Raw genomic sequence first — 27,969 nt, forward strand, 5'->3', positions numbered from 1 at the left:
TGGGGAGGCGGGGACGTAGCCGGCCGAGCACCTATTAGGCCAATCGCTGGCGTAGAGGCCTGAGGATCTGAAAATTCCATTGGTGGAATCAGGTATGGGTTCCGCCTCCCCATGCCCATTGGGTGGCGCTAGGGAGCGTGGGTAAAGGGGCAGGCTGGGAAGAGTAGTTTCTGCCGGGAAATGGCTGCTTGAACGTCGCGGCTGGGCTTCTTACCTTGAGAAATGAGTGGCAAGCGGCCTGCCGTGTTCGACGTGGTCTGGGTGAGGAAAAGGGAAAAGAAAGAGGTGATAGCAGCGTTTTCGGACGCTGTGAAGGAAAATGGTGTGAAAAAGCAAGTGGCTGAGGCGTGGAGCCACCGGACGCCCCTCAGTCACGGTAATGGGCTGCGGCGGGGGCGGGGAGCGGGGGGAGTCGCGGGCGCGGCGGTCCTGGAAGCCTCGGGAGAGGCTTGGGGGGCTCGAGCCGAGCGCGGGGCTGCCAGGAAGGCGGGGCGGGAGCGGGAGGACCACGGCCGCCTTTGCCTCGGCTGCTGCCGTCTTTCGTTGGAAATTCGGTTTGTTTGAAACATCGTAAGCGATGGCCCGAGAATGTGGGAAAGAGAGGGCCTAGAAATGTGTAAGTGATTGAATCTGAGAGGTAGTGGATCGTTCTCGGCGTGGAATCAGAGGCCCCCGACTTAGAATCTTCACTGATTGTGTGCATCCTTGGGTAGCAGGCTTCTCTAAGCTTCCGTGGGGTCATTAATAGTATGTACCTGGGAAGGATGGTAATGATAGTAAATGGGTTTGACAGGCATCCTGTAGCATCAGTAAATATTTCCATGAGTAGAAACCATTGAACATTTGGACAGAAACTTGAATTGCTTATGTAATTTTTCGAGTAAAGGTAATGCTTTACAGTCCCATGGGGGTTTAACCAGAGCTTTCCAGACTTATCTTCGAAGTTACCAACTTCAAGAATATGGAAATGTGGCTTAGTGGTAGAGTGCTAGCCTAACATGTATGAAGCCCCGGGTTCGATTCCTCGTACCACATACGGGGCCGGGGGGAGCCGAAAGGGGCACTGTGGCTCACGTGGTGGAACTCTATCCTTGAGCACAGAGAGGCTTAGGGACAGTGCCCAGGCTCTGAGTTCAAGCTCCAGGACCAGCTAAAAGAAAAGAAAAAAAAAAGATATGAATTCTGCTTTAATGTTTAATGCATTTTCTTTCAAAGTAGGCCATGGGGTTTTTGTTTGTTTGTTTCAAGTGGAGAGGTGAATCCTGGTTGCTTAGGATGCAAAGACAGAGGTATACCTTAGTGTTTTAAAGTGCTCTCATCTATTGGGTGAGATTAGTGATAATATTTATACCAGAGTTGTCAAGGAGAAGTGAGAGAATTCATGTAAAGTACCTCTTAGCCAGACATTTAGTAGGCAGTAGTGGTCTTGTAATACTAACCTAGCCTGTTAGAGCCAGCAGGTGCCATGGTGGGGTAGGGTTAGAAGGAATTAGAAGACACTAGGAAAGAACTGATTAAAAAAAAAAAAAAGCACTCACTTTGGGAAAGAAAAGGTGGGATTGAAGACAATTTGCCATACAGTTTTGCTAATCTCATGGCTGTTCTTTTAAGCCTGAGGAAGATGAATAAAAAATATGCCCAATTCAATCATCATTAAACTGAAAAAAAAAGGCCTTTTCAATTTAATAACATCAACTGTAGTATTTTAAGGACTAGCATTTTAAGCACAATGCCTTTAAATGGTAGGGTCATCTAATAAGTAAAAAGAATTAAGCCGGTTGCTGGTACCTCACTCCTGTAATCCTAGCCACTCATGAGGCTGAGATCTGAGGATCTTGGTTCGGAGCCAGCCTGGGCAGGAAAGTCCCTGAGACTCTTATCTCCAAGTAACCACCAGAAAACCAGAAGTGGCACTGTGGCTCCAGTGGTAGAGTGCTAGCCTTAAGCTGAAGAGCTCAGGGACAGCACTCAGGCCCAGAGTTCAAGCCCACAACTAACCCAAAAAAGAAAATTAAGATAGCTTATAATTATTCCCCCAGTCTTAGACTTAAGTTTAGGTTCTCAAAAATGTATGACCCTTCTACCATTCTCTCTTGTCTCCTCTGCTGTATTGCCCAGAGATCAAAGGTACAAAAGGGGCTTAGTATTGTGGAGCACACCTCTAATCCCAGCACTTTGGAAATAGAGGTAGGAGGATCTCTAGTTAGAGAACAACTTGAGATATGAGACCTTGCATCAAATAAATATATGAATAAATAAATACAAAAGGGAAGACAACCATAATATTTTCCTTTCAACAGAAGCTATAATCATGGACATGGACCCTTTTCTTCACTGTGTGATCCCAAACTTCATCCGAAGTCAAGAGTTCTTGGAAGGGCTTCAGAAGGAACTTTTGAACTTGGACTTCCATGAGAAATATAACGATTTATATAAGTTTCAGCAGGTAATTATTCCCTTTACATATTTACTCTTGCAGCTAAGACATTCATGAACAATAAAACCAGTATCTTTTTAAAATTATTTTTATTGTTATTTTAAAGATTATGTGCTGAGGGGTTATCATTTCATAATTGTCAGTATTTTTAAGACTTGGATTTTAGATTGGGTTTGCTTTGGTCCTTGCTTTAATATTGTTAAAAGCATTCCCCCATTTAACATAATGTGATTCTTAGCCATGTGTTAGGTGCTATAATTATTATAAGACAATTTTGGCAATTCCTTCCATATAAGACTTTAATAGGGATGATGTGATAGTACAGATATAAGTAAAAATGCATTAAGCCAGTAAGTGATCCATTATATCATGGAGTGAAGTAGACTTTGGATAGTGGTATAAAGAATATATGTTGGAATATAATCACCATTTAAAATTGATATCTTTGTCAACAAAAAAAGTTGTCTTTGATTTAGATGGCTAGAACTATTGCAGTGTATTCTGCATTGCAATATGTCTAGCAGAGAATTAAATCCATTCTCTCCTCTTCACACACTCCACCACATGCAGAGTTCAAACCTCAAGCACATGAGGTAAACACCACTTCTGAGCTACATCTCCAGCCCTCCATCCTTTTTTTTCTTGGTGGAAAATTTAATTGGCCAGAAAAGACTAACTTGAATTTTAGGCTGTTTATTCTATTAGAAGACACAGCTGCACCTAGTATAGAAATACAAATCTTGTGTTTCCTCAGTTTGGGGATAACTTTCAGTACATGGAACACATGAATACATCACTCTTGGAAATCCTTTTTAAAAAGAAACCTAGGCAAGAAAGTCCATCAGAGTCTAATCTCCAGAAAACCAGAAGTGGCACTGTGGTTCAAAGTTGTAGAGAGCTAGCCTTGAGCAATAAAGTTCAGGGACAGGACAGGCACTGGTGGCTCACGCCTGTAATCCTAGCTACTCAGGTGGCTGAGATCTGAGGTTCTCAGTTCAAAGCCAGCATAGGCAGGAATGTCTAAGACTCTTATCTACAATTAACCACCAGAAAACTAGAAGTGGGGCTGTGGTAGAGTGGTTGCCTTTGCTGAGGGACAGCACCCAGGCCTAGAGTTCAAGCTCCACAACTGACCAAAAAAGAAACACCAAAAGCCCTTAAGGACATCAGGGCTTAAATGTTAAGAAATAAATAAAGATGAATCTTGTGTTTCTTTTTGTTTCCCCCTTTATCTGAGATAAGAGTAAATAGTGGACCCCTCTCTCTCTCTCTCTCTCTCTCTCTCTCTCTCTCTCTCTCTCTCTCTCTCTCATCCTTTTTCACTAGAATTGATCTTCTAGTCAGCTGGCAATAACTTGCCGCACACCAGTCTGTCCTTGGACTTTGTACAAATGATTCAATTAACAAGGCTAAAAACATGAATTATGACACTAAAATTCAGAAAATTTCATGTAAACTTTATTTTTATTAATTTTAGTGCTGGTCCTGGGGCTTGAATTCAGGGCCTATAGGTGCTGAGCTTTTTTGTTCAAGGCTAGTGCTTTACCACTTGAGCCACAGTTCCACTTCCTAAACTTTTAGCTAAAGTAAGTTTCCCAGGTTAATGAAAAATCATAGCTCTCTTCCTTTATAATTATGTCAGTTTTAGTAACGTTTGGTCTCTCATTGATTTAGGCCTAATTATTAAGTTATTGTGTAGTTTTTACTTGAAACAGTTTGACAGATGAAAATATTTCATTGATTGTGAAGTCAGTAAAAAGGAAAATAATCAACAGAATTATGGGTTATGAAGAAGCAACCACTTGTATCCAAATGAGCTTGGTGTGAATAAATTTTTACCTTGCTCACTTTTGGAAAGCATCTCTTTTCCCTAAGTGTGTAAAACCAGTTCTCAGTCATCTGCCCCTTCAAATTCACCTATATCTCTTTACCTTTTCTTTGCTTGTAGTATGAATTGAATAGATTACTGGGTCTTTGACATTCCAACACCCTTGCTAAGTTTGTCATTAGGAATTGCCCAGTCATGTTGTTGTTGTTGTTTGCCAGACCTGGGGCTTGAACTTAGGGCCTGGGCACTGTCCCTGAGCTTCTTTTGTTCAAGGCTAGCACTCTATCACTTGAGCTACAGTGCCACTTCTAACATTTTTCTGTTTATGTGGTACTGAAGAATTGAATCCAGGGCTTCATGCATGCTAAGCAAGCTCTCTACCACTAAGCCACATTCCCAGCACCTTCCATAATTTTTTTTTTTGGGGGGGGGGGGACAGTTCAGGGGCTTGAACTCGGGGCCTGGGAACTGTCTCTGAGCTTCTTTTGCTCAAGGCCACAGCACCAGTTCTGGCTTTTTCTGTTTCTGTGGTGCTGAGGAATTGAACCCAGGCTTCATGCATGCTAGGCAAGCACTCTACCACCACTAATCCACATTCCCACTTTACAGTAAGAAAACTACACTAGTTTTTCCTTCTCTTCTGGATAATTCCTTTCAGTGTACCACACACAAAAACCTCAAGAGCTGTCTGTGCTATTTCAAATTCCTCTCCTATTCTCTGGTAAGCCCACTTTATCAGGCTTTCACTTCTACTACTCTGCTGAAACTGTAATTGTCAAGGTCATTCCTAGCCTCCAGTTCTTACTTGATGTTTAAGAAACATTTGGAAGATGAATGTGGCTACACCCACACATAATTCCAACGCCAGCCTGAGTCAGGGAAACCCTGACTCTTAAAAAAGGAGGAAAGAAGAAGCATTTGATCTAGTCCATCACTTCTTCCTAGAAACTTTTTTTTTTTACTTTGCTTTCAGGATACCATGCTCTCTTAGTTTTCCTTCTGAGTTACAGGCCAAACCTTCCTAGTGTCCTTTGCTAGATCATCTGCAAATAACTGACTTCTTAATGATTGAATACTCTAGGGCGTAGTCCTGAGACTGATTGGACTCAAGTTCAGTGGATCTCACTCAAGTTCAATGGTCAGTCGTGGGGCCTGAGCGCTGTCTCTGAGCTCTACCACTTGAGCCTCGGTACCACTTCCAGTTTACTGGTGGTTAATTGGAGATAAGAATCACAGACGTTTCTACCCCAGCTGGCTTTGAACTGTGATCCTCAGATCTCAACCTCCTGAGTAGTTAGGATTACAGGCGTGAGCCACTGTTGCCCCGCTCCTGGCTTTCTCATAGCAAGAGTCTCAACTTAATTCCCATACCAAACTCCTGATCTTCCCCACCTAAATCTGTTTTACCTGCAGGTTTCCCCATCTCAATTAGTGGTACCTTGATTTCAAGCCAAAATTAATTATCCTTGACTTTTTTCTCTCTCTCATCCCTCATGTCCAGTCTATTGGTAAATTTTTCTATCTGCCTTCAAAATCTGTCCTGAGAAAAAACACTTGATACCACTTCCACTGCCAGTAACATCAGGTCCAGGATGTCTTTGTCTTTCAATGGAATTATTTTATTAGTATAATAACTAATATCCCACTCTTACCATCTTACACAATAGCATTGTGTTCTTTGAAAATGTAAATGGACCCAAGAAAATTTCAAAGCACATTCAGGACTGAAGGAAAAGTTAAAGGGTTCAGCACAAAAGCAGATGTTCACATAAAAAATTGGTTCAGGGCTGGGAAGGTGGCTCAGTGGTAGAGCGCTTGCCTTGCATGCATGAGGCCCTGGGTTCGATTCCTCAGCACCACATAAGCAGAAAAAACAAAGCCAGAAGTGGCGCTATGGCTCAAGTGGTAGAGCGCTAGCCTTGAGATGAAGAGCTGAGGGACAGCACTCAGGCCCAGAGTTCAGAATCTACGACCGGAACCAAAAAAAAAAAAAAAAAATTGTTTACAAATGAACATAGCAGCATTATTTATAATAGTCAAAAATTGGAAACAACCCAAATGTCCATCAGCTAATGAATGGAGTGGTATGTCCATAGAGGGGAATGGTCATTCAGCAATAGAAAGGAATCCACTGCTACAACATGAAAACATTTTGCTTGGTGAAAAATGCCAAACAAAAAAGCAACCTGTTAAATTCTAAATACCTAGATACTGCTGATGGTTATACCACAGTGAACACATATATCAAACTCATTTAATTATGCAAGTTTAAGTAAAGTGGCAAAATTTTTAATGTAAATTTTACCTAAAAAAGTAAATGAAATTGGGCTGGGAAGGTGGCTCAGTGGTAAGAGTGTTTGCCTTGCATGCATGAGGCCCTGGGTTCAATTCCTCAGCACCACATAAGCAGAAAAAGCTGCAAGTGGTGCTGTGGCTCAAGGGTAGAGCACTAGTCTTGAGCTAAAGAGCTGAGGGACAGTGCCCAGGCCCAGAGTTCAGGCCCCATGACGGACCAAACAAATAAATAAATGAAATTATATCACCTCTTTGCTTAAAATCTCCATTGGTTCTTTCTTTCATTGAGTAAAAGCTGTATTTAAAAAAACAAAACCATTACCTCTTTAATGTCATTTTCTGTTTTTCCCCTTGCTCTGTACCTTTTACTGTCTTGAAGGCTTTGCTTCACCTCACTGAAGTCTACCCTGGCCTCCATGTACAATTGCAAACTCTTCCCAACTCTCAGCACTTCTCACTCTTTACCTTGCAGCTTTTTCCTATGCATTTGTGACCTATATGCTAATCATTTACTTTTGTTTAGTTTTCATCTCCCTCAACAGACTTTCTAAATACCTACCTGTCAGTTGATTGAATAAGGGAGAAAGAGACTGCTTCACCTAACAAAATCACAACTGCCAGATGGAAATACCATGTATCAAACTCAGACAGTTGGCTTCATTATCCAGGCTTTTAACCACAGTGCCAGACTCTACTAGTGTACACTGTGCATCTATTATGCTCTAATAGGAAATGTTTTTTATCTTTTGCTTTTCCATGATCAAGTCTGATGATTTGAAGAAGAGAAGAGAGCCTCATATCTCAGCATTAAGGTAAACAATCATATATGTTGGGTATATATTTTAGGCAGCATAGTGCCTTAAACATTATGACATATAGTGTTTGTTGACATCTTATTTTGTACAGGAGGAGAAAACTGAGAAAGTACATAACTTCAAGGCTACTCAGTTAAAATCCAGGGAGAGGAAGTGGTGCTTATGGCTCAAGTGGTAGCTAGCCTTGAGCTAAGCTGAGGGACAGTGCCCAGGACCAGAGTTCAAGCCCCATGACCGACAACAAATTAAATAAAATAAAATCCAGGGAGATAGGCTACAATCCAAGTCTGACTGATGCCAAAATCTAAATCCCAACTTTGTGTGTGTGTGTTGGGGGGGGGGGGGGGACTTAGTGCCTTACTCATCTAGTACTCTACCACTTGAGCCATGCCTCCAGCCAGGCTTTTTGCTGGGTTTTCGAGATAGAGTCACTTTCCTGCTCATGTTGACTTTGAACGCTGATTATCCAGATTCTTGTATGTGTGCACACACATGCAGGTATGGGTATGGGTGTGTGCGCACGCGCATATATGTACACATGTACGTGCACACACACCCATCCTAGGTCTTGAACACAAGGCCTGGGTGCTGTCCCTTAGCTGGTTTGCTCTACCACTTGAGACACAGCTCCACTTAAGCTTTCTTTTGGTGGTTAACTGGAGGTAAGATTCTTAATGATAAAATGTTCAACTTTAGCTAGGTGCTGCTGGCTCATGTCTGTAATCCTAGCAACTCAGGAAGCTAAGATCTATGGACCAAAGTTGAAAGCCAGACTGGGCAGAAAATTCTATAAGACTCATCTACATTTAACCAGCAAAAAACTATAAGTAGAAATGTGGCTCATGTGGTAGAATGCCAACCTTGAGCAAAAAAGCCAAGTAAGAGTGTGAAGAGTTCAAGACCCAGTACTAGCACATACAAAAAAGTTCAACTTGGGTCTGGGAAGGTGGCTCAGTGGTAGAGCACTTCCCTTTCATGCATGAGGCCCTGAGTTTGATTCCTCAGCACCACATAAGCAGGGGGGAAAAAAAGCCAGAAGTGGCGCTGTGGCTCAAGTGGTAGAACGCTAGCCTTGAGCTGAAATGCTGAGGGACAGCGCCCAGGCCCAGAGTTCAGGCCCACGACCAGACCCAAAAAAAAAAAGTTCAACTTTGTTCCTAGGCAAAAAAAAAATGCACTATTTTTAATACATTAAACTAGGAACTACTGAAAACAGACACCCCAGTATTGACAGAAGCATAAATAGTTTTCTACATTGCTGCAGTCTTTTTTTTTCTTTTAAAGTAAGATAGTTTGGAAGGATGTATTAAAACCCTTAAAAGGAAGCATACTTTCTTGAAGAGTAATGTTACTTACAATTTATCCTGACAAAAAAATTAATTTAGAGGGCTAGGAATGTGGCTTAGTGATACAGTGCTTGCCTACCATGCATGAAGCCCTGGGTTCAATTCCTCAGCAACACATAAACAGAAAAAGTCAGAAGTAGTACTGTGGCTCAGGTGGCAGAGTACTAGCTTTGAGCAAAAGAAGCTCGAGGACAGTGCCCTGACCCTGAGTTTAAGCTCCAGGACTGGCAAAAATAAAATAAAAATTAAGGATGTGCTCAGAAATTGCATACAGTTCTTATAATGGTATTCATAATGGTATTGAGATTTAAGTGACTATCCATTCAGATATAGATAGATAGATAGATAGATAGATAGATAGATACACACATACATACATACATACATACATACATACATACACATACATACATACATACATACATATAGAGAAGGATACAAAACATAAAGTGGAAATTATACAGCCACTAAATATGTGTATGAATTTAACACAAAACAAACCTCTGGGGAAGGGGATATACCTGTAATCCCAGCACATGGGAGACTGAGGCAGGAGGATCACAATTGTTCAAGGCCAGCCTGAGATACTTGGTAAGGCCCTTTGGCTGGAGATATGGCTCAAGGAGTAGAATGCCTGCCTAACAAGTGCATGTCCCTGAGTTCATACGCAACGAAAAAAAGAAAAGAGAGGGAGGGAGGGAGGGAGGGAGGAAGGAAGAGAAAAGGAAGAGAAGAGAAGAGGGAGGAAGGAAGAGAAAATGGCAATATACTATATTTCAATTCAAAGACATTTTTTAAGAATATCTCAGATCCTGTGTCTTGCACAGTCATTCTTTTATACTGGTTTCATTAGCAGTATTTTTTTTCCTGTAAGCAAATACAAAATAATACTTCTTATAATGAAAAAAGCATCTTGAGCTTGATGAAATCAGGAGAAAAAAAAGGTTAAGTATAACTCATACTGTTCTTATAAAACATACCCCTCTCCCAAAAAGAGATAGTCTTGCTATTTAAGACATTGTCTTATTAATTCACTATACCCCTCTGGTAATCATTTCACCTGGGCCTAAGTTACATTTCATACCCAAATATTCAGAACAGTGAGAACCTGAATTACTTGATCATTGCAGAAAACTAATCTTTTTACTTCCCACTAGGGTTCTGGGAGTTCTCTCATAAGTACAGTTAATAAATGCTAGTGTTTCAGAAAATAAGGGCTGGGAAGGTGGCTCAGTGGTAGAGTGCTTGCCTTACATGCATGAGGCCCTGGGTTCTATTCCTCAGCACCACATAAGCAGAAAAGCTGGAAGTGGCACTATGGTTCAAGTGATAGAGCATTAGCCTTGAGCTGAAGAGCTTAGGGACAGTGCCCAGGCCCAGAGTTCAGGCCCCATGACCAACAAAAAACAAAAAGAAAGAAAGAAAATACGCCCGTAAGTCATTCAAAAAGTCAGTAAGAGAACTTTCTGTGGAGTAATTTGTGAAGTTGATGTCCTTGGGTTTAAGGCTTTGATGATATTCTTGTTTAGAGTAACAAGACTTTGCAGAAATTTTTATCACCTACATTGCCCAAAGTCTGATTCAGCAGTTTGGTGTCTTAGCCCATCTGTGTAATTTGCAGCTTTGCTTTAAACACACACACACACACACACACACACACACACACACACACACACACACACACACACACACACACACACACACACACACACAAAACCTGTTATGATAAATACTATTATTGTGAGATATTTTGGTTTGAATTGTATGGAACCTACAAAAGGTATTTGATAATGAAATCTTGTAGATCACTTAAATATTTGGGGTGCGGTGACACTACCAAAGATTGAACCTAGCATCTTGCTATTGAGCAAATACTGTAAATACTGTACCACTGAGCCACACCCTTAGAAACTTTGTCCTTAGATAAGATCTCATAACTTTGCTAAATCTCTCCTTAAACTTAAAAGTACTGCTTCCTCCACCTTTTTTTTTTTTTTTTTTGTCAGTCTGGGGCTTGAAGTCTGGATCTGGGCACTTTCCCTGCACTCTTCAGCTCAAGGCTAGCACTCTACCGCTTGAGCCACAGCACCACTTCTGGTTTTCTAGTGGTTTATTGGAGATAAGAGTCTCACGGAGTTTCCTGCCCCCTGCCCCGGCTGACTTTGAACTGGGATCCACAGATCTCAGCCTCCTGCATAGCTAGGATTACAGGCGTGAGCCACCGGCACCTGGCTTCCTCCACTTCTTGAGTAGCTATGATTCCAGGTGTACTCTATATCCCCTGGTCTATAGACTTGATATTTAATTACAAACTAAATATCATTCTCATTTTATGGGAACTTCAATTATATATAATTTGGGATAGGGAATCTGGGAACTGATGGCTCATGCTTGTAATGCTACCTACTCAGGAGGCAGAGATCTGAGGATCACAGTTCAAATCTAGCTGGGGAGGGGTTGGGGGAGGATGTGAGATTCTTACCTCCAATTAATCACCAGAAAACAGGAGCTGTAGCTCAAGTGATAGAGCACTAGCTTTGAGCAAAAAGGACATAGGTACAATGCCTAGGCCTTGGATTCAAGCTTCAAGACTGGCACAAATGTGTGTACGTGTGTGTGTCTGTGTGCGTCTGTGTGTGTGTTTGTGTGTAATTTGAGTTCAGACAAATTCTTTTTTTTTTCTTTTTTCTTTTTTTTCTATCATCATGGGTCTTGAACTCTGGACCTGGGCACTGTCCCTGAGCTCTTCAGCTCAAGGCGAGCACTCTAGCACTTGAGCCACAGAGCTGCTTCCAGTTTTCCAGTGGTTAATTGGAGATAAGAGTCTCACAGGCTTTTCCCGCCCCGGCTGGCTTTGAACCACAATCCTCAGATCTCAGCCTCCTGAGTAGCTAGGATTACAGGTATGAGCCACCAGCGCCTGACAAATGGAGCATCATTTATTGCAAGAAATAAACCCCCTTTCAACTAACCACACAACATCTAGGTTTATGGTAATTGGGAAATTTTTAGAAATCCCCAGAGGTGGAGGTGAAGGGGTAGCAAGTACAGGATCCTGAATTCAAATTCCAACATGATCAAAACTATAATACAGGGAGTAGGACGGTCGCTCAGTCATAGAGCGCTTGCCTTGCATGCATGAGGCCCTGGGTTGGATTTTTCAGTACCACATAAGCAGAAAAAGCTGAAAATGGTGCTATGGCTCAAGTGGTAGAGCACCAGCCTTGAGCTGAAGAGCTGAGGGACAGCGCCCAGGCCCAGAGTTCAATACCCATGACCAACCAAAAAAAGAATTGAATTGTAGGATGCCCAGCTGGTTTCAGAGAAGAGAAGTTGATATGGAAAGAAATCCATACATTTGGTTTTGGAAGTTTAAAAAAGAACTGTACTGCTGAAAAACATCTGCAAATCAGATGGAATGAAATAATAGTGTGGTAAGTTGTAACAAAGGCCAACGTGATCCCAAAGTAGAACATACTTTAAATTTAGGAAAAATAAATGACTGAAAGAATGAAATAAATGAGACTTCAGAGCTAAAGCAGCTGAGGATTTACACTTATTTCTCTGGGAACATTATTCTTAAACTATGCAAGTTTAAGGGACAGTTCACAGGATCTCTTAGAAAAAAATCTAAGAATGGGTCTCTTGAATAAAATATGACATCCAGGAAAGAATGGTTGTGGCCCAAATCCAGATAGCACCTACTCTATGGCATAACAAGTTATCTTTTGTTCACACTTCTAGGAAACTTCTGTTTGAAGACTTCCGGACCTGGCTTTCTGACATTTCTAACATAGCACTGGAATCAACCATTGACATGTCCTGTGCCAAATATGAGTTTACTGGTAAGGAAGTTAAAGCCCTGATGTCTGTCAAATTTAAAGGCTTTCACCTACAATGATGAAAAGAAATCATAGCTTAAATTCCTGATGAGACATATGGACAAGTAGCTACCCTGTTGGAAAGGATAAGGCAGTGCTTCTCTTTCAAAGTATGATAAAAGCTTTTGCTAGTATTTTCAGAAAAAATTTTCGTAATGCACAAGACATAACACCCTTGCATATAGCATCACAAAATACTAAGGTAACATTATAAATTCTATTGGATTCCTAAGAAACAACCATCACTCTCAGTGCCATTTTTCCTTTTTGTATTTTGAAAGTAATACGTGAGTATTGCTTAAAGGAAAAAGTTTGAACATATTGTTGGAATATAATGCACCATCTAAGCCATGATAGTCCCTGTCACTTTTTCCTTCATCAAAAATATCCCAGGCTGGAAATGTCGCTTAGTGATAGAGTACTTGCCTACCATGCAAGAAGCCCTGGATTCTATTCCTTAATACCACATAAACAGCAGAAGCCAGAAGTGGCACTGTGGCCCAAATGGTAGAGTGCTATCGTTGAGCAAAAGAAGCTCAGGGACAGTGCCCAGGCCCTGAGTTCAAGCCCCAGGACTGGCAAAAAAGAAAGAAAAAGTATCTATTTTTACCTGCTTAATTTAATTTTACTAAAGTTTTGATTTGGATTTAGTTTCATCCATCATCCTAGTGAAGTATATATTGGTTATTTTTGAGAATAACTTAGTGATCCATATGAAAAGCCATGTTATAACTTCTATTTTTTTATTTGAAATCATTTCAAACCTACAGAAAAGTAAAATGGACAGAACAAACATTTGTTTCCTGTTTTACTTCGAAGTAGGTGGCAATCATAATGCTCTGTAGACTCTGTGTACTTTGTATCTCCAATAACACACCATAAACAATCAAATCAGGGCTGGGAAGGTGGCTCAGTGGTAGAGCGCTTGCCTTGCATGCATGAGGCCCTGGGTTCGATTCCTCAGCACCACATAAAGCAAAAAGAAAAAAGCCGGAAGTGGCACTGTGGCTCAGGTGGTAGAGCCCTAGCCTTGAGCTGAAGAGCTGAGGGACAGCACCCAGGCCCAGAGTTCAGGCCCCACAACCGACAAACAAAAACCAATCAAATCAGGAATCTAATAGTCATTTCTTATTCTTCTGTAATCCACAGGCCCCATTCACATTTCATTATTTGGTCCTTGAGGTTCTAGCAGGGTAACACAGCTACTCATATAACCTTGACCACAGAAAAAGTAGTCCTCTATCAGGGAAGGTTGTCTTCTTCAATGACATGCACAGATTTGGAGCCATGAGGAGGGAGGACTGGGATACAAGCCACCACAGTCCAGTTAGTCCTAGTACTTGGCCGGATAATAGGTCACAGCCTCACATCTTGTTACTTGGGTTTCTGATAGGAAAAGGATCTAGCCTAGGCTTGCATATTACATGTACTTCCTGTCTCTTCAATCTCCCTTAGCCTAGAACAGTGTCCAGTCTTTTTTTTTTTTTTTAATTGGTCTTGGGTCTTGAACTCTGGACCTGGGCACTGTCCCTGAGCTCTTCAGCTCAAGGTGAGCACTCTGCCACTTGAGCCACAGTGCCACTTCTGGTTTTCTGGTTATTTATTGGAGATGAGATTCTCACAGACCTTCCTGCCGGGGCTGGCTTTGAACCATGATCCTCAGAGCTCAGCCTCCTAAGTAGCTAGGATTACAGGCATGAGCCACCGGCACCCAGCTGATTTCGCAGTCTTTTTTTATTTTTTGTTTTTTTTTTAGTCAGTCCTGGGACATAAACTCTGGGCCTGGCCACTGTCCCTGAGCTCTTCAGTTCAATGCGAGCACTCTACCACTTGAGCACCCCTTCCTCATTTCCCAGTCTTAACTGTAGTTCTAGGATCCTGATGCTTCTGAAGATTTATAGATTTACTTTTTTTGTTGTTGGTCATGAGTCTTGAACTCTGGGCATGGGCACTGTCCCTCAACTCTTCAGCCACTGGTGCCCAGCTTTTTAACACTTTATTCCACTTGTGTTTGTTGATATTTCCTCATGATTAGACTCAAGCATGCATTTTTGGCAGGAATACTACAGAATTAATGTGTTCTTTTCACAGCATTCTTCTAGGTGGTAGTTTCTTTGTGTCATCTTACATGGTATTAACTTTGATTATTTGATTAATTTGGCCACTGTTGTAGCTTTTCCCCTATGTCAATATGTGGTAGATACTTTTAAGATTATAAGATTATCCTATTTTCCACAAACGTTGGTTCACTTGTTTTAGCATCTACTGATGTTCCTTGCTAAATTACATCACACGAAAGTTACCAAATGGTGATTTTTATCATACAGTGGTTTCTTCAACATTTATTAGTTGTCATTCTACTGCAAAGAAACTTTTCTCCTCCATTATTCATTCAATCCATTGGCATGGATTACTGTTTATGCAATGATTACTGTTACTTACCATTATATTGAGATTTATATTATTCCTGATTCAAAGGTAGGACCTTTAAACTAACTTGTGTCCATCATTCTTTTATTTCTCAGTTTACAAAAAAAGTATTTTCCAGGTTTCTGTTCTTTTTTTTTTGGTCAGTTGTGGTGCCTGAATTCTGGGCCTGGGCGCTATCCCCCAGCTCTTCAGCTCAAGGCCAGCGCTCTACCACTTGAGACACAGCACCACTTATGGCCTTTTCTGCTTATGTGGTGCTGAGGAATCGAACCCAGGGCCTCATGCATGCAAGGCAAGCACTCTACCATTGAGCCACCTTCCCAGCCCTTATGTTCTATTCTCTATGCCAAGTCCTAGAATGACCTGGAGTGGTCATTCTTCCCATTAGTGAAAAATGATAGTTAAAAATCAAGATCCGGAGCTGGGCATATTGTCCTGGAAGACTGTATGCAACAATGTTTACAGTGGCTATATTATCTATGTATATGCACTCTTCGGTATTAGCACTTTCTCTGTTTTCTGGGTTTTATTTCTTTACTTACAGAAGAATAGAAATTGTCTCATTTTAAAACTGGAACTGACATTACAGTTGACTACCAGATGGCCAGATAGTAAATGTAAGCAAGGTTCTAAAGTATGCGTAAAATTATTGCAGATGCCCTTCTCTGCCATGATGATGAGCTGGAAGGACGCCGGATTGCCTTCATTCTCTACCTGGTTCCTTCCTGGGACATCAGCTTGGGGGGCACTCTGGACCTGTACAGCACTGATGGTAAGGCAAGCATGCTCATCACCACCAGTGGCCACTTCTCAATGAAAGCCCAATTGTTCCACATCATCATCCTTACATATAATGTAAGTCCTTGTCATAGAAGATGAAAGCTATTCATTGTGGTGGCCACCTCCGGAGAATTAATGCCAGCCCACCTCTTCAAGTTGTACTAAAATAATCATTACTCCTGAAATAGAGTTGAATCAATTTCAGATGAGAAATTATGAGACACTACACCTGAACACTGACCAGGAAAGGGTAGAAAGCATACAAAGCTTCCTGTGCCAGAACTGGCCTACTTGACAGGAAATCAAGTTCTTTAAGTGACTGACACCAGGGTTGACTTCAGGAAGCTCAGAACTTCCTCTAACCCTCATCAATAATAGATGGGTGATGTGGTAGTAACACACATCACACAGCAGAAGTGTGAGTAAAGCGGGTTGAACAGTGAAATGAAGCAGCCTGGAAATGGTTAATGGTAATGAGCCACATTTATGAATGTGTTCTCTCCTGGTGCAGAACACTTTCAGCCGAAGCAGATTGTCAAGTCTCTTGTCCCTTCGTGGAACAAACTGGTTTTCTTTGAAGTGTCTCCAGTATCCTTTCACCAGGTAAAGACTGTAAGCCACAAATATATAGAGAGTACTAAGGATCACCATGCCTTCTGGTCACCTACTGTCCAAACATGACAGCTTCCTGTTGGACTTACCCTGACCAGATTGTTTTGTACCCAGCTTGAAGGACTCTCGAATGTGTCTCGACTGTATCTCCCTCCTCATCCTTTGTGTTCATGGGCTGCTGGTCTTGTCCTTGCAGGTGTCTGAAGTTCTGTCAGAAGAAACATCACGCTTATCTATAAGTGGCTGGTTTCATGGTCCTTCGGTGACCAGGCCTCTCACCTACCTTGAACCCCTTATACCTCGGAGCCCTCACATCCCTCATGATGTAAGGATAAATTCATGGAATTATTATCTGAGGAACTCTAGCATATTATTCATTTTAAAATGTTCAAACTTGGGGCTGGGAAGGTGGCTCAGTGGTAGAGCGCTTGCCTTGCATGCCTGAGGCCCTGGGTTCGATTCCTCAGCACCACATAAGCAAAAAGAAAAAAGCCAGAAGTGGCGCTGTGGCTCAAGTGGTAGAGCGCTAGCCTTGAGCTGAAAAGGTGAGGGACAGCGCCCAGGCCCAGAGTTCAGGCCCCACGACTGGACCCAAAAAAAAAAATAAAAAAAAATAAAATGTTCAAACTCTTTCACATTAAAATAGACTTTGAACTTCAATACTTCTTAACTTCTTAATACTTCAGTACTTCTTAAGCTTTTCATAGTGACTTTCAGCTTTCCTGTACTTTAGGCTTAATAGGAGAAACTTACCAGGTGAGGATTTACTAACATGAAATGATATAAAAACAAAATTCATAGGAATTATTAACTCACCTACTGCTTCTTTCTAAGCATGAAATTTTGTATGAATGGATCAACCCTACTTATCTGGACATGGATTACCAAGTTCAAATCCAAGAAGAGTTCGAAGAAAGGTCTGAAATTCTCCTGAAGGAATTTCTTAAGGTGGGTCAGCATGTCCAGCTCTGTATGTCTTGTTGGCATCCAGTCTTCCTTGAGTGGAAGAATGGAGTCACTTGAGTTCTTGTTTTGATTTCTTCCTCATTTTTATATCATTCTCTTTTTTAAATAAAAAACAGAAATGGTAATAGTAAACATTGCTATCAGTTGTATGCTAAGTGGGTTAATTGTCCCCTTGGGGATTCCACTGGAGTCCTAGTGATATACACACATGCACATAATCCTGTGTCCTGAAAAGGAGTTAACCTAGTTCATTTGGTGAAGATGGTGCTTATTACTTTTAATACTAGATTTCTGGGGGGGGGGCGGGGGTGGTTGTAGGGCTTGAAGCCAGGGCCTGGGTGCTGTCCCCGAGCTCTTTTGCTCAAGGCTAGCTCTCTACCATTTTGACCCATAGCTCTGCTTCTGGTTTTCTGGTGGTTAGTTAGAGGTAAGAATCTCAAAGACTTTTACTTCCCAGCTGGCTTTCCTCAGATCTCCGCCTTCTAAGTATCTAGGGGTTACAGGCGTAAGCCACTGATACCCAGCAATTCTAGGTTCTAATTACAGTTAGTTAGCATGTATTAATGAAAGTGTGGCAATGGTGAGGCACATGTTTAGTAGAAAGAGATCTAAAGTCAGAAGCGCTTAATTTATGCCTGGCTTTGGTGTTAATAACTTAACCAAATCACTAAACCTCGGAAGTTGTTTTTGTTTGGGAGTGGTGGGTTATTTGTTTTTTGTGCCACTATTGGGACTTTAACTTGGCCTGGGTGCTTTCCCTTAGATTTTTTGTTCAAGGCTAGTACCCTACTACTTAAACCATACCCCCACTTCTAGCTTTTTTTCTGGTTAATTGGACCTAAGAGTCTCATGAATTTGCTGCTCAAGCTGGCATTTTAAACCTTGATACTCAGATATCAACCTCTTGAGTAGCTAAGATTACAGGCATGAGCCACCAATCTTTCGTTTGTTTGTTGGCTTATATTCCCATCCTGGGGCTTGATCTCAGGGCCTGGGTACTGTCCCTGGGTACAGCCTGGGTGCTGTACCTCTGCTCTTCAGCTCAAGGCTAGTGCTCTACCACCTGAGCCACAGCTCTACTGCCCACTTTTTGGTGTTTAAAGATAAGAGGCTTATAGACTTTCTTGCCTGAGCTGACTTCCGACCTCTACTGCCCACTTTTTGGTGTTTAAAGATAAGAGGCTTATAGACTTTCTTGCCAGAGCTGACTTCCAACCTCATCCTATCTCTGCCTGCTAAGTATATAGGATTATAGGTGTGAGGCATCAGCACCCAGCTGAAGTATTTCTCTTATTGTCAGTTGTACTGGGATAATACTTGTCCTTCTTGCAGGTTGTTGTGTGGGTGGGGAGATAACGTGTGGTGTTACTACCTTACAGTTGACAGTGTTTGGAACTGTATTCCCAAGATCTGTTCCTTCATAAAAAGTACAACACAGGAATTCTGTATACTGTCTTTCTCTTTTATAATATTTTAGCCTGTTACACAATTTGAGGGGCATTATAATAAACCTGTTTAACTCTGTTTAATTGAGCTTACTTAACCCATGCGATAGGGGTGGGCTCCTTCATCATTTGTGTATTTATAGCCGATAGGAGCTGGTAGAACTCCCTGGAAAACTGCAGTAAAGAGAAAAATAAGTAGGCCTCGAAGGTGGCTCAGTGGTAGAGTGCTTTGAGGCCCTGGATTCGATTCCTCAGCACCACATAGACAGAAAAAGCTGGAAGTGTCACTATGGCTCAAGTGGTAGAGCGCTAGCCTTGAGCTGAAGAGCTGAGGTACAGCACCCAGGCCCAGAGTTCAGGCCCCACAACTGACGAAAAAGAAGTAAAGACTTGTGGATAATATTTCCATAGAAAGCTACCTTGTGTTGTACTTGACTTCTCAATTTAAATGAGAAAATAAGCTGGGACCAAGAGTACCTGAGTTGTTACTATGGACATCAACTAATGCAGTTTAATTTTTTCATCCTATCTTATGAGTTAGAGTCGGTATTATGATCCTTTATTTCATAAACCTAGGAATTTGACAAAAAAAGATATAGAAAATTTGTCAAAAGCTAGGAATTTGACAAAATTTGACAAATGATACACAAACACAGAATGGTTCTAATGGCACTCAGATTTAATTAAGGCTAAAACAAAATGAAATCCAATCTTTGCTCTATCTTCATCACAACAGTGGGGCATCTTATGTGAAAGAGCTTAGCGTTAAATGGCCCTTTTAGGAATGAATCAGCCATCTTGATGTTTTGCAGAGCTGCCACATCTGACACGTAGTGTAGAAACAGGAAAAATGCTAACTGCTGCTTTTTTTTGTTTTCCATAGTCTTTTTGTGTTTTTTTTTTGGTTGGGGGGGGTTGGGTTTTTTTTGTTTTGTTGCCAGTCCTGGGCTTAGACTCAGTCTAGGCACTGTCCCTGAGCTTCTTTTGCTCAAGGCTAGCACTCCACCTCTTGAGCCACAGCACTACTTCTGGCTTTTTCTGTTTCTGTAGTACTAAAGATTTAAACACAGGGCTTCATGAATGCTAGGCAAGCACTCTATCACTAAGCCACATTCCCAGCCTACTAACTGCTTCTTTACTGGTTTGTTTCCAGCCTGAGAAATTTGCAAAGGTCTGTGAGGCCTTGGAGAAAGGAGATGTGGAATGGAGTAGCCGTGGTCCCCCTAACAAAAGGTACAACCCATCACATAAGACCTTTGCATCTGTGCGCAGCACCAACCATTTTGCTACATAACACATCCAATTATGGGACGTGTCCTTTCAAGGGCCATCCAGTAGCAGGTACTAAACAGTCTTACCATTATCATAACTTCTGTTTTCATGCCAAGATTTAGGAAGAGAAGCACAAAGCTAATGAGCTGGCATTTTTTGGTATTGCTTTGGGGTTTTTGGGTGGCACTGAGGATTGAACTAGATGCTTTATGTTTGCTTGAGCTATACTCCCAGCCCTTACAAGCAGCTTTTATACCATGTGTGATTTTGTGAGGCTTGGTGAACTTGACATTGATGCTTTTCAGGTTTTATGACAAAGCTGATGAGAATAAGCTCCCTGACATCCTGAAGGACTGCATGGAGCTGTTCCGCTCCGAGGCGTTGTTCTTGCTGCTCTCCAATTTCACAGGCCTGAAGCTTCACTTCTTGGCCCCTTCAGAAGATGAAACTGAGGACAAAATAGAGGCAGAAGCAGCCTGTGCTACTGATAGCACTGAAGAAGGTACTAGCCACACCTCCTCAGAGCCTGAGAAGAATCAGGCAGCTATCGGCAGCAGCCAGCAGAGTAGTGAACACACAGACCCAAACCCAGAGGAAGATGAAGCAAAGAAAGGTAAGCTGCTGTTAAAGAACTCTCCTGATTTATTTTCATTAGCTACTCACCATTCAGACATTTAGCAAATATTTCTAGAGCATATACTCATGTGCTGCTAAACTACATTTCAGGCTCAGTGTGGTAGTGTGTGCCTATAATGCCAGCATTTAAAGAGGCTGAGGCAGGAGGATCACAGGTTCAAGACCAGTTAGATACATAGCAAGGTCCTGTCTCAAAAGCCTCATTTCAGGAGCTAGAGAAAAAAAAATTAGTCTCTGCTCTCCAAAAACTTATATTTTTGTAGAGGAAGATAGGTTAGATACACAAAAAACAAAGCATCAAATAATGTTAAATACCTAACGGTAAAATAAGGTCATGTGACAAGGAATGATCTAGACCTCAGACGAGTGTCTGATGCATAAAAGCCTAAGGTGCTACTTTTAGCTCAGCTCTGAATGACAAGAAGAATCTATGGAGAGGAGCACTCTAGGTAGGAAAACAGCCAGTTTATTTTATTAGATTAAAATAGTACAAACAGTAGACAGAAATACCACTAGTACATAAAGAAGATGATGGCTAGCAGCTTATTTCTACTGAAGACCAGTAGTAGCCTAGAAAAATGTGCTTGAATCTGGACAGATAAAAGGAAGTAATTACAACCAGAGGATATTTATTCAGATAAGATGAAAGACAAAAAAACAGGGGGGCTGGAAAGGTCAGTGGTAGAGTGCTTGCCTTGCATGCATGAGGCCCTGGGTTCGATTCCTCAGCACCACATAAGCAAAAAAAGCCAGAAGTGGCCCTGCTGTGTCTCAAGTGGTAGAGCGCTAGCCTTGAGCTCAAGAGCTGAGGGACAGCGCCCAAGCTCAGAGTTCAGGCCCCACAACCAACAAAAAAAAAAAAAGAAAGAAAAAAACACAGGGAACATTAAAACATGAACGTCCTGGAGGTGGTGGCACAATCCCAGCACTTATGAGAAAGGCAGGTAGACTTTACATTTGAGTACAGTGTAACATAGGAAACTATGTCTCAAAAAAAGGAGGAAAGAAAGAAATGCTTCTGTTTTTGGGGAAACCTTGGTAAAATTAACTGAGCACACTACAAATTGAGCTTAGATGTTTCAGCACTTCATGGCCATCACCAAATTCCTGTCTAGTTGTATCATCCCCTCTGATTTCTTGATAAAGATCCTATAAAATAGGAGAGGCAGCACGAGGTGGAAACCCCCATAGATAATTAAGACCTCCTCACTTTGCAAGATGATTGGCGCCTGTGCCCAGCACTGGTGAAGATAAGTGTTACCACAAGGATTTTCTTTTCTTTTTTTTTTAATTTTATTTTTTTTTTATTGTGAAAATACTGTACAGAGGGGTTACAATTACATGGGCAAGATAATGAGTACATTTCTTATCAAGCATTGTAGCCTCCTCCTTTGTTTCCCCTTCCCAGCCTCCCCCCCTCCCCCCCCCCCCCCCCCCCCACCACCACCACAAGGATTTTCTTAAATTACTTATTCACTTCTATTCCTTTTGGGTTCATTGCATGCTAACCTGCTACTTGGAAGAAAATCTACATCGGCAATCAAGAGATGCTTTATTATTCAACCACTCCCAGATGCAAGGCACTTAGCTAAAACAAAGTAGAGAATACAAAAGTTTACCAAGTTTATTGTCTTAAAGAAAAGGTGTTAGACCAGGTTCAGAGGCACATGCCTATAATCTCAGTTGTTCAGGTGGCAGAGATCAGGAGGATCATAGTTTCCAGGCCAGCCCAGCCAAGTTTAGCAAGACTCTAAACACACACACACACACACACACAGCCAAGTTTAGCAAGACTCTAAACACACACACACACACACACACACACCCCTCCCTACCTGTGATCCCAGGTGGCAGAGATCAGGAGGATCATAGTTTCCAGCCCAGCCAAGTTTAGCAAGACTCTAAACACACACACACATAGTTTCCAGGCCAGCACACACACACACACACACACACACACACACACACACAGACTCTAAACACACACACACATAGTTTCCAGGCACACACACACACACACACACACACACACACACACACACACACACACACACACACACACACACACACACACCCCTCCCTACTTGTGATCCCAGGTGGCAGAGATCAGGAGGATCATAGTTTCCAGCCCAGCCAAGTTTAGCAAGACTCTAAACACACACACACATAGTTTCCAGGCCAGCACACACACACACACAGACTCTAAACACACACACACACATAGTTTCCAGGCACACACACACACACACACACACACACACACACACACACACACACACACACACACACACACACACACACACCCCTCCCTACTTGTGATCCCAGGTGGCAGAGATCAGGAGGATCATAGTTTCCAGCCCAGCCAAGTTTAGCAAGACTCTAAACACACAGTTTCCAGGCCAGCCCAGCCAAGTTTAGCAAGACTCTAAACACACACACACACACACACACACACACACACACACACGCACGCACGCACGCACGCACACACCCTCCCTACCTGTGATCCCAGGTGGCAGAGATCAGGAGGATCATAGTTTCCAGGCCAGCCCAGCCAAGTTTAGCAAGACTCTAAACACACACACACACACACACCTGTGATCCCAGACACGTGTAAGGATAGAATCGTGGTCCAGGCCAATTCAGACAAAAACTCTAGATCTTATCCAAAAATAAAAGGAAAAAGAGCTGGGGGTATGGCTCAAGCGGTAGTGTGCCCATCTAACGAGCAGATGATGTCGAATTTAAAACCTAGTATTAGCCAGGCATTGGTGGTTTACACCTATAATTCTAGTTACTCAGGAAGCTGAGATCACAGTTCAAAACCTGCCTGTGCAGCAAAGTCCATGAGACTCTAATCTCCAGCAAAAAAGCCAAAAGTGACCTGTGGCTCAAGTGGTAAAGGGCTAGCCTTGAGCAAAAAAGTTCAGTGTCTAGGCTCTTAGTTCAAGCTCCAGGACTAATGTGCATATGTCTGTCTGTCTGTCTGTCTGTCTGTCTGTCTGTCTGTCTGTCTGTCTCTCTCTCTCTCTCTCTCTCTCTCTCTCTGTCTGCCAGGTACAATGGCTCAAGTCTAATCCTTGGAGGTAGAGATCAGGAATCACAGTTTAAGGCCAGCCTAGACATAAAAGTTTGACAGACTCCATCTCAATCAATGACTGGGTGCTATAGCATGTCATTCGGCCAACAAAGGGAAGCACAAATAGAAGGTTCATAGACCAGGCTGACACAGTTTTAAAAGCCAGACCTTGTCTTGAAAACAACACAGAAAAGGAACTGGCAAAGTGGCTCAAGTAGTAGAGTGTCTGCCTAGCAAGAATGAGCCCCTGATCAGGCTCAAATCCCAGTATAGTCCAGAAGAAAGAAATGAAGTTTTAGTAGTTAGATCTGTCTCTGCCTTTCATGCTTTATTTATTCATTCGTTTGTAGTTAAATCTCTACTCCACCTTTTCTACTTACTACAAAGAAATTGAAATTCCACCTTTTTCCTGATTTCTAGCAGTCATTTATAAGACTAGTTAGTGGGGGCGGGGAGGGTGGGAGATGGGAAGAGGAAACAAAGAAGGAGGCAACAATGCTTGATAAGAAATGTACTCATGGGGCTGGGAACCTAGCTCAGCAGTAGAGTGCATGCCTTGCATGCATGAGGCCCTGGGTTCGATTCCTCAGGACCACATAAACAGAAAAAGCCGGAAGTGGTGCTGTGGCTCCAGTGGTAGAGCGCTATCCTTGAGCTGAAGAGCTGAGGGACAGTGCCCAGGCCCAGAATTCAGGCCCCATGACCGGCAAAAAAAAAAAAAAAAAATGTACTCATTATCTTGCCCTTGTAATTGTAACCCCTCTGTACAGTATTTTTACAATAAAAATAAATTAATTTTTTTTAAAAAAAGGACTAGTTAGGGACCAGCTGGTTAAATGAGGTTTATGGGAAGGCTTTTCCCCAGTGACATGTCATTCCTAATTATAATTCGCTTGAGTATGGCATTTCTATCCAAGTTTACTTAAAATTTGTTCTAGCTCTTTTTTTCTTTTTTTTTTTTTTTCCTTAGAGTCAAGTGTTCCCACATGCCAAGGAGAACTGAGGCATTGGAAGCCTGGTCACTACACCTTAATCCATGACAACAGCAAGACTGAATTTGCCTTGGACTTACTTTTCTACTGTGGCTGTGAGGGTAAGAGGGAGAGAGTAAGGATAGGAGTGAAGGACTCCTCAGAGGGAGAGCAATCTCTCCCAGTTAAAACAATTAGGAATAATTTGTTATGACCAAGATCTCAGATCCCAGAATCTCACATTTAAAAAAGATATTAGAGTTTTTTATTTATTACTGGGGGTTGGGAGATCGACCAAACCATAATTGTCTCCAGTTTCCAGGCTCCACAATTTTTATATAAATATATCCTTCTGGAAATATTTAACATTTAATTCTTTTTCTTTTTTGTGCCATTTCTGGGGCTTGAACTCAGGGCCTGGGTGCTATCCCTGAGCTTCTTTACTCAAGGCTAGTGAGCCACTTGAGCCACAGCTCTACTTCAGGCCTTTTTGATGGTTAATTTGAACTGCAATCCTCTGCCTCCTGAGTAACTAGGATTACAGACATGAGCCAGTAGTGCCTGGCTAACATACAGTTATCTTAATTCTCTTATTCAATGGTAATTGAGGTACAACCATACTCCAGTGTAGCTGTTTGGGAAATGAGGCATTTAGGAACTAGCACACAAGTCATGGAGCTGGTGACGGCTGAGTGATGTTTGTTTTCCTCTTCTCAGGGTGGGAGCCAGAATATGGTGGCTTTACTTCCTACATTGCCAAAGGTGAAGATGAAGAGGTACGTTTCTTCTGATTGTACACTCCACTTTCAGTTCTTGACAAAGCTTTCATTCTTCAGAGAACTCATCCAGAAGCTGCAGCCTATAAATCCATCCATGCAGGCATGCCTGACAGTGGTTCTGATTTCTATAAGAAAATATTAAGTGGGCTGGGAAGGTAGCTTAGTGGTAGAGTGCTTGTCTATCATGCATGAAGCCCTGGGTTCAATTCCTCAGCACCACATAAACAGAAAAAGCCAGAAGTGATGCTGTGGCTCAAGTGGTAGAGTGCTAGCCTTGAGCAAAAAAAGAAGCTCACGGACAGCACCCAGGCCCTCAATTCAAGCCCCAGGGCTGGCAAAAAAAAAAAAGAAAGAAAATACTAAGAATGGAGGAAGGATGCTAAGAATTAATCACCACTTATCCTATCTTATCGAAAAGCAACAAGTTAAGATGCTCATAATATATCTCCACAAATCTTTTGGTGTAGAAATAAAGCAATAGTTAAAACTTTCCTGGGGCCGGGTGCTGGTGGCTCATGCCTATAATCCTAGCTACTCAGGAGGCTAAGATCTGAGGACTGCAGTTCAGAGCCAGCCCAAGCAGTAAAGTCCAGAAAACCAGAAGTGGCACTGTGGCTCAAAGTGGTAGAGCACTCACCTTGAGCAAAAGAGCCCAGGCCCTGAGTTCAAGCCCCACAACCAATAACAACAAAAAACTTCTGGACGTTAGCTGTACGCTTGTTAGAAAATTGTCTTGACAGCAAGAAATCAGCTTTTTCTCTTCTGGTAAAGGATCCCCTGTCCCCCTACTTAAGCACTTACCATGGAAACCATCTGTTCCATGGTGAATCACTGAAGAGCTGAGAATGAGCTGTGTTCTGATATGTCATTGTGTTTGCCTATTTCAGCTGTTAACAGTAAGTCCAGAAAACAATTGTCTCGCATTGGTCTACAGAGATCAGGAAACTCTGAAATTTGTCAAGTATATTAACCACCGAAGCCTAGAACAAAAGAAAACCTTGCCAGACAGGACTGGTTTCTGGGACTTTGCATTCGTCTATTATGAATAAAAGGAAGAAAACCTTGCCAGACAGGACTGGTTTCTGGGACTTTGCATTCGTCTATTATGAATAAAAGGACTGAGCAAACTGACAAAAAAAAAGTCAGGCTTTGTGAGTACTGGGAAGGCGGGAAGAGTTGTGTGTGAAGTAAAGGTGGCCTGGTTGACACTCTTGTCAAAAGTGACTGTCTTTATCAGGCTGGTGGCACATGTCTATAATTACAACACTCAGGCAGGAGGCTGAGGCAGATTTTGAGTTAGAGGCCAGCCTGAGCTGCACAGGGAAAAGTTGTCTTTAAATAAAACAAAATGTTGTCTGAGCTGGGCACTGTGTATTTATCTTTTAGTTTAAAAGAGAGGATTTATTTTCATCTTCAGAAGGGTTTTTTTGTGTGTGTGGGGGGGGGGAGGAGGTGGATCATGGGTTTTGAACTCTGGGCCTGGGTGCTACCCCTGAGCTCTTCAGCTCAAGGTAAGCATTCTGCCACTTGAGCCACAGCACCACTTCCAGTTTTCTGGTGGTTTATTGCAAATAAAGAGTCTCACGGACTTGCTGGCTTTGAACTGCAATCCTCAGATCTCAGCCTCCTGAGTAGCTAGGATTACAGACATGAGCCACCAGCATCGGCTTCAGATTTTTTTTTTTTTTAAACTTCAGGGATTTTGTGGGGAGAGGGGGTAAAATTGCTGTTTAGCCCAAACTGGCTTTGCCACTTGCCTCAACCTCCCGAGTGCTGGGATTATAAGTATGTACCACCATACCTGGCCAGTTTAATCATTTGTTTTTAACTTCAATCAGAATTATCCCTTCTATTTAACCAATTTAAGTGTACAACTCAGTAATATTGAATACATTTACATTGTTGTACAATAACTATCAGTATCCACAATATTTCCATCTTCCCAAATGAAAATGTGCCTATTGCACAGTAACTCCCCACTCTTCCGTCTCATCTCTACTATTCTTGGTTGACTATGAGTATTCATCCTCAGTGTAATTTTTTATGTAGTCTTTGTCCTTTTGTGACTGATTGACTTACCTCCCTCCAAATTCCTCCATAGTGTTTCCAGTGATTTTTCTTTTTTATGCAAAGTGATTATAGATTCTATTCTTCCCAGTCATACTGGCCTAGAAAAATCACAGAACCTTAATTCTCATCCTTCTGGGCCTACAAGTTCTGATATAATTTGGCTCATTATCATTATTATCTCTGTCCCACTGCATGTGGTCTGTTCCAGTGACTTAGGGTAGACTCATGATGGGTAGCATTGTACCCTTGGAGGTCTGGCTGAAAACCACCTAGCACCAAGAAGACAGAAGTTGATAAAGAAGACAGGCTTTTAGTGCTGCCATATGT

General features: G+C 42.0%; 1 protein-coding gene across 3 annotated transcripts; it reads left to right on the forward strand.

Moving 5' to 3' along the window:
- Nucleotides 1-162: 162 nt before the first annotated feature.
- Nucleotides 163-26,713, forward strand: Ogfod1 (2-oxoglutarate and iron dependent oxygenase domain containing 1). 3 transcript variants are annotated; one of them, XM_042689933.1, is made up of 13 exons: nt 163-376; nt 2,301-2,446; nt 7,326-7,372; nt 12,466-12,566; nt 15,688-15,804; nt 16,324-16,415; nt 16,621-16,749; nt 17,259-17,372; nt 19,989-20,068; nt 20,413-20,720; nt 24,793-24,915; nt 25,511-25,569; nt 26,460-26,713. In XM_042689933.1, exons 1-13 carry the CDS (start codon nt 223-225, stop codon nt 26,619-26,621), a joined length of 1,632 nt encoding a protein of 543 aa, XP_042545867.1. In that variant the 5' UTR covers nt 163-222; the 3' UTR covers nt 26,622-26,713. The 3 variants fall into 3 exon arrangements, with proteins under 3 accessions (XP_042545867.1, XP_042545868.1, XP_042545869.1); XM_042689934.1 differs by having other exon boundaries at nt 181-261; XM_042689935.1 differs by lacking the exons at nt 163-376; nt 2,301-2,446; nt 7,326-7,372 and adding an exon at nt 11,606-11,624.
- The last annotated feature ends 1,256 nt before the right edge of the window (nt 26,714-27,969 follow it).

The sequence above is a fragment of the Dipodomys spectabilis genome, unplaced genomic scaffold (assembly GCF_019054845.1).
Source record: "Dipodomys spectabilis isolate Male_0828 unplaced genomic scaffold, ASM1905484v1 ptg000130l, whole genome shotgun sequence".
Lineage (NCBI taxonomy): Eukaryota > Metazoa > Chordata > Mammalia > Rodentia > Heteromyidae > Dipodomys > Dipodomys spectabilis.